Raw genomic sequence first — 10,951 nt, 5'->3', positions numbered from 1 at the left:
ATTGCCTTATACATTTCAATGATGGCTTTTATTGTCTCTCATCTTCATCCGCTTATCCGGTATTGGGTCGCGGGGGCAGTAGCTCCAGCAGGGGACCCCAAACTTCCCTTTCCCGAGCCACATTTGCCAGCTCTGACTCGGGGATCCCGAGGCGTTCCCAGGCCAGTGTCGAAATATAATCTCTCCACCTAGTCCTGGGCCTACCCCGAGGTCTCCTCCCAACTGGACGTGCCCGGAACACCTCCCTAGGGAGACGTCCTGGGGGCATCCTTACCAGATGCCCGAACCACCTCAACTGGCTCCTTTCGTTCCTCACGGATGGCTGAGCTTCTCACCCTATCCCTAAGGGAGAAGTCAGCCACCCTTCTGAGAAAACCCATTTCAGCCGCTTGTACTCGCAATCTTGTTCTTTCGGTCATGACCCAGACTTCATGACCATAGGTGAGGGTAGGAAGGAAAATTCACCAGTATATCGAGAGCTTTGCCTTCCGGCTCAGCTCTCTTTTCATCACAACGGTGTGGTAAAGCGAATGCAATACCGCCCCCGCTGCTCCGATTCTCCGCCCAATCTCCCGCTACATTGTCCCCTCACTCACAAACAAGACCCCGAGATACTTGAACTCCTTTACTTGGGGTAATGCCTCATTCCCTACCCGGAGTTGGCACTCCATCGGTTTCCTGCTGAGAACCATGGCCTCAGATTTAGAGGTGCTAATCCTCATCCCAACTGCTTCGCACTCGACTGCGAACCGGTCCAGTGAATGGTGAAGGTCACAGACCGATGATGCCATCAGGACCACATCATCCGCAAAAAGCAGCGATGAGATCCCCAGCCCACCAAACTGCAACCCCTCCCCACCCCGACTACGCCTCGATATCCTGTCCATAAAAGTTACAAACAGGATTGGTGACAAGGCGCAGCCCTGGCGGAGGCCAACCCCCATCTGGAACAAGTCCGACTTACTACCGAGAACCCGAACACAGCTCTCACTTTGGGCTTTTATTGTGATAAAGAAAATCTGTGTACTGCCAGCATAATATCCTTCTGCTAAAATAATGCTAATGAAGCCTTGAATGGCCATCACTAGTCAGCACACAGAGATGGATAGAGGCCTCTAGTGGACAAAAACCTGTTTTAGTATGTGCTGAGACATTTAGGAGTACTTTACGCATTTTAAGACAACTGGGCAGGACTTCCTAATTGTTAAGGAAGGATCACTCTTTTCTTTGAATCATTGTGAGGGATCATCCCAAGAATGATACTTGCAAAATCTCCATAACTGTAGGTATCAATATATCACTTATCATGGCTCCTGTTCAAACAACATAAACCATAATGGGAACAATATTATCTTTCTCTATCCATTTCTGGGTTTCAGTATGCATTTGGATAAGCAAACCCATACAACACATTCTTCAGGCTACTCCAGTGGTTGGCCCAACTTGATGGAAAGGCAATGTGTTTGAGCCTTGCCATTAGTGAGGTCACTTAGTCATCCATTCAGATTTGTCTATGTGAGATTTGATTTAACAGGATTTGTTTAGCAATGTGACAATGTCACTACCAGATTAGTCCATCCAAAATATACATGCAGCATTGCACCACAATTCTCTGGTACTATTAGTATGTTCAAGACTGTGGGAACTTAAATGTCCTAATCTTGTTGTAGAAAGACTAGGTATGAGTTTCCCACTTGCAAAATATTAGCATCGACCAATGGGAAGCTTAATATAAATCACTTTTGAAAATGTTATCTCAGAAGTTTAGAGTTTTCATCATGAATACATGATGAAAGTACCCAATGTCCAATCAAAATTCATAATTGTGTGTTTGTTAACCTGATGCATAACCAGTCAATCATGAAATATCTTCATGAAATTAGGCAGCAGATATTGAAAATAAGACTAACATGTAAAACAATTTAGAGTTCCATATAACAAAGACAAACAAAAGGACAAAGTCCACACAGTTCTGGAATATCACAAATACATATTAAATACACAATTTCACTGATGAGCAGTGTGTATGATACAAGAATGAGAGTTGAGACTGTAAGCACTTGTATTAGTGGTGTGTGTGTGTTTCCTAATTGCACTTGAGGGTGGAGATATGGGTATCACATTGCCGGTCCGATATCTGCACCTTTTTTGGCATATCACGGTTACATGTGGAACTGTTCACTAGAAACACAGGACAGACACATATGACTGTACAGAGAATGTAAAATTAAAAACATTTTGTCATTGTGATACAGCTTGGAATAATAGCTCTAATCAGTATAGGTATAAAATCAGAGCATACAGTCCAGTGGAGAAAAGAATGACCATTGAATTTTTCAAACTTCATATAACAACTTACCATGATAGCTCTGTGCCTCTACATTCTGTGCAAAATTAGACCAAAGTCCACACAAAAACACATATCCACTAAACTCTCTCTCTGCAGTTAGTTCTCATGTAAGTAACATCACTTCTCTAACAGGGACTTTCCTTAACCTTCTGAGGCAAGACACACGACCTGTTCTCCCATCGGTTTCCTGTAGTCCAGTTAAAGGCCATTTCAAGGTGACACCAGCACAGTAGGTTTGGTGGAGTGTGGTGACAGGTGCTAGCATTAAAACTAAATGTGAAGACACCATTGGACAAAAGCACCTCACAACGGTCTGTGGCGACCGTTACTTGGGAAAACAACTAAACTGACCACCTGACCAGTTAGTCTAGTCAAAGGGAGAACATATCCCTTGGAGGGAGAAGGAAAACAAGTAAAAAAAATTTCTGATTCAAAGTCTCAGAAGAACTTGTCGTCAATCCGGAAGTGAGGGCGTGTTACATCGTCTGGGTTGATGAACACCGAGATGGACTTGCCGGGGTTCTCGGTCACCAACTGCTGCAGCTTCTTGGCTAAGCGGTCGTCCGGCTGGTGCTCGCCGCCTGCGTCTGACTGCGGTGATGGCAGGTTGGAGGCACTACCACGCCAATGCAGGTCCAGGGTCAGCCTGTTAGCTGCCTTGGCATGCTCTATGGTGGTGCGAAGGTGTTCAGTCGGGTCTGAGCGCACCGAGCTGAGCTTACGGGCGTGAAGCATGGCCGTCTCATCCGACAGGTGCTCCAGCATGTTGCACTGTGGAATGAAGTAGTTGGGGCACATCTTGTTGACCAGGCAGTGTTGCAGGTCATCAATAAGGCCCAGCAGGAAGTGGGCGGAGAAGTCGTCCTGGGATAGGTAGGTGGCAGGGAGCCGGTCGCAGGCCCACAGCATCATGCTGCGCAGGTGGTAAGGACTGATGGCCTTGGGCCTGGACAACAGCTTGATAATAATAGCTTTGCATGCCTGGTAGGCCTGCATCAGGCTGGCCGAGATGCACTTCTTGAGCTGCACCTCACTCCGGGCAAATGAAAGACGCCACTCGTTCTCCTTGCGGCCCTTGTGCGAGCATGCAGGCACGAGGTAGAAACCACTGATTACCTCCTCCTCTGTGATCTTGCCATCCCAGAAATGATTTTCCATCAGCCAGCTCTGAGCCACAGCTGGCCAGCCCTTGAAAGACACCACTGGAACAATGTCATAGAGCATCCGGCTGCTGCCCACGCCCAGGATGACGGATATGATAGTGCCATTGCGCTCCACCTTCTCCACACGGGGCATGCCACGCTGGGGTTTCTTCTGGATCTCCACCAGGACCACGCTGATAGACTCGTAGAACCAGTCGGCCACCAGCGTGGGCGAGAAGAAGTAGTTGGTGGCGCCATTGACATGGTCTACCACGGTGCAGCAGTCCTTCCACTTGTTGATGGTGACCTCGTCGAAGAGGCGTAAGCTCAGCCACGAGTGGCACAGGGCAGAGTGGCGCATGTCCAGAGTGACTGGCTGGTTGCGGTCATGCAGCTTGAGCGCCGGCACGAGGAGGGTGAAGTCCATGTCGTAGTCGGTGCCACGCGCATAAACGCTCAGCTCGTCTAGGTCCATGTCAACCACGCCCTCCCGCACACCACCAGACAAAAGTAGGTACTCGTTGGCCACAGGAAGCTTCTGGTCCAGTTTTTGCACCATACCTGATGGAAAAGGGGAAAAGGTGGATGAAAAAAGTAGCCTGCACATCCAGTTGTTTGAATCCAGCCCACCAGCCTTTTACTGCAAGTTTTCCTACCTTTCTTTTCTTTTATTGCCCTATAATCTGATCCTTCCTGATAGTAAATCTGGGCACTACAGGCATATGTGACAACTGCTCCATGGGGCCTATAAGCTGCCCAATGCTCACTATGTAGATAACACATGACAGCAGACCAAGACTATTCAACTCCAGTACAGGAGGGCCAAAACACCTTTTTTGGTTTTACTTAGTAGCCCATTGCACATCCCTGGTGTCTACTACTGATCTTAATATTTGGGCCTACACTTTTCTATCACAGGGCCCAAATCATTCTCCCTTTTGAAGGCCTACTGCAAACGTAATACCATTTTAGATTATTTTAATCTTGTTGGCCACTCAATTAAAGCACATGCATTGCAGCTGAAACTTTGAAAACTGTCTGGATGTACTGAAGAGTCTGTCTGCTATTATTTTGTAAGATTTGAGCCTTTTGGATATACATTTGCACATTAAAGTCACAAGTGTAATGTCTTTCAGAATTTAATAATATTAATAATGTTTTGTTTATAAAGTGCCCCATGGGGGATTTTACACTCCCCAAAAGCAGATTTCAAAATATGAGTATGTTGCAGAAATGTTAAGCAAATAAGGTCTGATGGACAGCACACAAAACTGACAAACTTTTTGTTGAAGCTGAACATAACAGCAAAGTAATTTTGAAGGGAAGCAATAGTGAAATGATCATCCTTCTGAAAATATACATCCTCTACAAAGTGCCTCCTCGCAATCAAACCATGGTTTGAAGACAAACTTTGATCGAGTTTTACCTATTAAACCATTTTGAATGGGATATGTCTGAGACATACACTCACCTAAAGGATTATTAGGAACACCGGTTCAATTTCTCATTAATGCAATTATCTAATCAACCAATCACATGGCAGTTGCTTCAATTCATTTAGGGGTGTGGTCCTGGTCAAGACAATCTCCTGAACTCCAAACTGAATGTCAGAATGGGAAAGAAAGGTGATTTAAGCAATTTTAAGCATGGCATGGTTGTTGGTGCCAGACGGGCCGGTCTGAGTATTTCACAATCTGCTCAGTTACTGGGATTTTCACGCGCAACCATTTCTAGGGGTTTACAAAGAATGGTGTGAAAAGGGAAAAACATCCAGTATGCGGCAGTCCTGTGGGCGAAAATGCCTTGTTGATGCTAGAGGTCAGAGGAGAATGGGCCGACTGATTCAAGCTGATAGAAGAGCAACTTTGACTGAAATAACCACTCGTTACAACAGAGGTATGCAGCAAAGCATTTGTGAAGTCACAACAAGCACAACCTTGAGGCGGATGGGCTACAACAGCAGAAGACCCCACCGGGTACCACTCATCTCCACTACAAAAAGGAAAAAGAGGCTACAATTTGTACAAGCTCACCAAAATTGGACAGTTGAAGACTGGAAGAATGTTGCTTGGTCTGATGAGTCTCGATTTCTGTTGAGACATTCAGATGGTAGAGTCAGAAATTTGGGTAAACAGAATGAGAACATGGATCCATCATGCCTTGTTACCACTGTGCAGGCTGGTGGTGGTGGTGTAATGGTGTGGGGGATAATAATCGTTTAGGTGAGTGTATCTCTTCACTGATCTTCGTAGCAAAAAGCTTTAACTGTATAGTGTACATCAAGGCAGCAATATATAGACAACTTTAGGATGTGTTTCATTCGATTTTTTAAGGCAGGTTGATCATGTGGGAAGGCACTGTCTGCTATTTATTTCAAGCAGGGGCAACTGGTCATTAGGGGCAGGAGGGGCACAGCCCCACCTGTTGTCAACAGAAAGAACTGCAACATAATTATATTTATTTCTCCAAGATTACATCCTATAATGTATTATCTATGAATATAGCATCTTCCTAAATTGCATATCATTTGTGTTAGGATTTTATTTCATGTTCATTGGTCCCGACCTTGCGGCTTCAGACTGCGTTCTGCCGATTTGAGTTCGCAGTAGTAGGCCATAGGCTTAGCGTGAATGTGGGGCTAGCCCCTCTCTCACAATGCAATGTACATTGTACATGTGAAAATATGAATACACATGCTCAGAATGTTAGTGTGATCAATGTAGATCACACAAATGTGATGCCAAGTGGGGCTGACAGTCAGTAGCCCCACTACAGAGTCATTTCGTATTTCAGACCTGATTGGCTGTCTGTCTGTCTGGCGCCAACATTAGTCGGCAAGAAGAGTGAGGAGGGTAGATTGTCTTAACTAGCTTGTTAACTTCAAAAATGCCAGATAACTTGAGAAAATGAATAAAGTGGATTTCATACTCGAGCACCGGTTTGAAACCTTTAATTTGGAAGAGAAACTTGAAGTAAAGCGTCTTGGTGCACATCTGCCACGGGATATTGTCATCACTCAAACTGCTGGAAAAAGTAACCACGGGTTTAACGTGGAGTGGTTTTTGAAGAAAAAGTGGCTAACGGTTAGCATACAAAAGAAGGCACTCTGTTTTCAATGTCTGCTATTTGGTGGAGATGGTACTTGGTCGAGGACGGGTTACAAAGATTTGAAACATCTTTCTGAGAGGATTGCAAAACATGAGAGCAGCAGGAGTCATCCGGACAACGCTGTGAAATTGGGCTTACTTGGAAGGGGTAAATGTCATAGCCAAAGTTGACAGTGCATACAGGCGCTCCATTGAGAAGCATAACAAAGAGGTGGAGGAAAAAACGTACGTTCTCAGTCGAATCATAACATGTATTAAACTGTGTGGAAAATGTGAAACCGCACTGCGGGGGCACGCCGAGTCAGCGCCCCCCCTGAATCCTGGAATATTCAGATGCATTTTTGAGAATTTGTGTGATTTGAAACTTCAGAGGCGCTATGACGCTCAGCCCATCTTCAAAAGGACATCCAGCACTGTACAAAACAAACTGTTAGACTGTATGTATGAAGTGTATAGGGAGGAGAAGTGGACGAGACATAATTTGTTGCCATACAGGCAGATGAGACAACTGATGTCTCCTGTAAATCACAAAAGGTGGTTGTGTTGCGATACAAGATGCCTGACAATACAGTGACAGAGAGGGACAGCCGCGACTCAACTCATTGGCCATGTTGTCCATCGAAAGCCAGCTGATTCAGCAGCTACATTACTTAATTTACAAAGTAATTGAAAAGTTTGCCCAGAGGAAGAACCGCCGTACCACCTTTCTCTTCAAGTGAGCCCTCTGCCTTGGTGAGTGGAAGCATATTTTATTATCCTGCTTTGTGGTACTGGTCCGTGCATTGATCATATTTTTGTGCTGGATCGATTGATATAGATGGTGATGAGTGTCAGTGTCCATGCTTATCTATTAAGGTTGTTGTCATAGAATGGATCTGTATCCCTAAAAAGTTGTCTTTCTGCTTCGTTGTGGCCTTCAGTGGTGTTGAGCTCATTGCTGTTCGTGTATGGCCCTGTAGGCACATTTGTTCTGAGCTTAGCTGCATTCCAAATTTAGGTTTGTAAATGTGACAGTGGTAATTTTACATGTGTGTGAGAGAGAAAGAGAGAAATTACACAAGGTCTCTCGCTCTCTCTCTCTCTCACCAGTATGTGTACTACAACACCTGGTATAAGCAAGCCGCTCTGTTGTTAAGGGTTTTGTAGAGCCACGCTGTTTGTTGATGTGTTAAACACATCAGTAGCAAGAGGGAGTTTTGTAGCTTTATTGGACAAAATAATAAAACATTTGAATAAAATATTTGAAATCATGCCTGAACACTATTATAATATTAAGGTCAATGAACATGGTTTAATTTAAAAATTAAAACCTTTATTAGGCATGCTCAGGTTCCACTCATTCACCACCAAATCTCCCTGTGTGTTTCAATGAAGGTGAATTTCAAATTGCGTAATGTTGGGCTTCTAAAGACTTGAATTAAACACATGCTAAAGGGGCTGGGGATTTGTCAGGAACCTTGGGATGCATTATTATCAAACTTATTTGCTGATTTGACATGAACTGCAGTTACTTCTCCAATTCAGGTTGGCATTCGAATGTGCATAATTGGTTCCTTGGGTCTATTGTGCCTTGTACTAGACTGAGCTAGGCTTGCATGCTCCATTAGCCAGAGCTGAGTTCATTTGTGTGGACTACAGGGCTCTTGTATTTCCTCTTCACTGATTACTGGATGTCTGTTCCCACTCAGCACCCAGAACCTCTCAGCCCTGTGTCCAACTGTCGCTACTGGCTGCTTGTTTGAGATACTTTGTGAGCCTGAACGAAAGAATGTGTAGGCCTACAGCACAAGTGTCTGTCTGCTAGTCCTTTTGTATTTTACTCACGTCATCTATGTTTTTTCATAGGTGTCCAATAAAAGTATAAAATTCTAGTCAAATCAAAGTAATTTATGTTTTATCTGAGACAGTATGCAGTAGGTGCAGCCATGCATGCACATATATAGGACTAAACTAATACAACTAAATTGTTATTAATCAGTGTTTCCAAAACTGGACAATGACTAGTATAACATGCCAAGAAGTTATTGAAGTGTGATCAGAGACACAGTGGTCAGTGCAGGCATATGCACTGATGTAGGACTAAACTCATTTAAACTGAGTTTAATCAATGTATCTAAGACTGGACAATAATAGGTCACACAGACCTTATGACTTAAGAGTCAATTAGATTTGTTGATCTATACTGACAGATTTAAAATAACAGCGCATCGCATTGGTTGCATCCTTTCGCCGCTGAATTCAAGCTAGCGGTTTCTAATTATTACCCCTTTATTATAGATAGTCTTTATTTTGCATAATAAAAATATAGCAGTCATTCTTGATTAAGATAAAGGTCGGATCTCTTACCGAGCATAGAGAAAATGAAGTCTTTGGCCGTATGGATCTCAAGCGCTCGCTGGTCGTCATATTCTCGCTGATCGTGTTTGCTAAATTCTTGAATCAATCTGTTCAAATCCTCGATTCTTGCCCCAGACCTGAAATCGAGCTCGGGGTAGCTTGCGATAATCTTGTTGTTGTTGTTCGTGGAGCTGGGTGTCGCAGTGGGGCTGTTTCCCAAGCTATTTACGGACCCAGCCCGGCTGGTTAGAGCAGGGGCCGCCATGTTTGCAAGAAAAAAAACGGCACAGTGAACGCAGGCGTCCCAAGTCCTCACACTACACTGGCTACCTGGGTACAGTTCAGAGCATCGGGTAGATGCGTCTCGCGGGCGGCAGCTGGCACAAACAAATTAGGTCTCTTGAAATGTAGGCAGTTTGCAAAGTGCTCTCCCTCTGGCTTTTTCATCAGCGAATATATGGTTTAGTAGCTGTTAGGGATGGTCTGTTGAATCCTATCAAAATAATTGTCATTGCTAGTTCACTATAGCAATAGAGATACTGATTAAATCAGAATTGAACGGCGCTAATGCTAATAAAGCACCACAGGACCAACGAAAGATTGGCGCCGGCGCACTTGCACAACTGATATAACGTTGCCTAATCGAATCTAACATCTGTTCGGAAGATGTTTAAGATGTATTCTAAAGATAACAGTGTTAAAAACAAGTCCACATTAAAACAGCACTCTGTAAGATTTCCTTTGAAAATATTATTGCTAGAATAAAAAATAAAAAAACATGATCAAAGAAATATAATAAATCAAATGACAGCCAAAGCACATTGTTCTCTGTTGTCGTGTCACTTATTGTCCACTAGTTGTACCAGAGAGTACCGGCGAGTACCAGGCAATTATTTTGGTGACCCGGTGGAAAATGCAGGATGGGGTCATTCGGGTCATTTACAAACATGGCGTGGAGGGGTTGCATTTTGAGATGGTTTAGAAGTGACATTTCAATTACAGCATCCACAGGAAACAGGTACGATATGTTTTGAGAAAGTTTGAGATCTTCTACGAGCTTCTGTGACACTTGGTGTCTTAATTGTCTGTCTAGAAAATCTATAACTAGACTCATTTAGCGTCTGTCAAAGCTAAAGCTAGCTAGTTTAATGTTAGCATGATGTACAGTTTATGAGATGATTAGGGAACATTCAGCCACAGTCCAATTGCTATTTGCAGCTACGTGTCAGTTAATTAATGACTTTATAATAACAATACTTCAGAGTTATTCTGTGCTTTACTTCCGTAGCCAATTTAGCTGTCTTTACTTTACTAGTTTCCAAACATTTGTTGCTTACAATTTCTGCCTATAATGTAAAAGTGAATTTAGTTAAATATTACCTTTAAGTTGCTTTAGATTTTTTATTTATATCAATTGAACATCACTTTCATATTTCTCATACTGAGAACTCAAAGGGAACAATATTAGTTTTCTATACATGCCTGTTTAGTCATTATTATAATTTATTTCATACCATCTAAAACATACATATAAAATATGTAAACAGGTATTAAAACAAAGGGGCTTGAACAATACATTACTTACTCTGATGAATAAATCGTTTTTAAGTAATGAATAATCTCACTTCTAAAAACTTTTTCACCCAAGCAAGTGAAAATATTTCTATAAAACTTAACGCCTAAACTACATCCACATTTAAGCAAGTGAAAATATTTCTATAAAACTTAACGCCTAAACTACATCCACATTTAATAATAATAGTGCAATTAAAGATTTGAAAATCAATAATGTATTCAGTGATTGATATATACACATCAAACAGCGTCTGATTTATTCTACAAATGTCTGGCATACTTTTGCAACCATTGTTTTTAGTAGAAATTCTACTTAGGATTTAGTAGAAATTCCTGAAATTGGTATTAATGCAACTAAAGCTTTGAAAATTAATAACCTATTCAATATTTGATATACAGTGGAAATAAAAAGTCTGCACACCCCTGTTAAAATGCCAGGT

The 10,951-nt window shown here is 42.8% G+C and overlaps 2 protein-coding genes across 3 annotated transcripts in view; one reads left to right on the top strand and one right to left on the bottom strand.

Annotated features, from left to right (window-relative positions):
- Positions 1 to 1,108: 1,108 nt before the first annotated feature.
- Positions 1,109 to 9,635, bottom strand: LOC105007685 (protein MB21D2). Its single transcript, XM_010866691.4, has 2 exons — positions 8,946 to 9,635; positions 1,109 to 4,053 (listed from the first exon to the last, which is right to left on the bottom strand). Exons 1-2 carry the CDS (start codon positions 9,199 to 9,201, stop codon positions 2,789 to 2,791), a joined length of 1,521 nt encoding a protein of 506 aa, XP_010864993.1. The 5' UTR covers positions 9,202 to 9,635; the 3' UTR covers positions 1,109 to 2,788.
- Positions 9,636 to 9,821: 186 nt separating this feature from the next.
- LOC105007687 (presenilins-associated rhomboid-like protein, mitochondrial) overlaps positions 9,822 to 10,951 on the top strand; it is a 41,102-nt gene continuing 39,972 nt past the window's right edge. For both annotated transcript variants that reach the window (XM_020044494.3, XM_010866692.4), the window contains exon 1: positions 9,822 to 9,954. In XM_020044494.3, coding sequence (XP_019900053.2) covers positions 9,857 to 9,954 — 98 coding nt within the window. In that variant the 5' untranslated portion in view covers positions 9,822 to 9,856. The remainder of the gene's footprint in view (positions 9,955 to 10,951) is intronic.

The sequence above is a fragment of the Esox lucius genome, chromosome 1 (assembly GCF_011004845.1).
Source record: "Esox lucius isolate fEsoLuc1 chromosome 1, fEsoLuc1.pri, whole genome shotgun sequence".
NCBI lineage: Eukaryota > Metazoa > Chordata > Actinopteri > Esociformes > Esocidae > Esox > Esox lucius.
The sequence above is the reverse complement of the archived record's forward strand: the minus strand, read 5'-3'. Positions and strand labels throughout refer to the sequence as shown.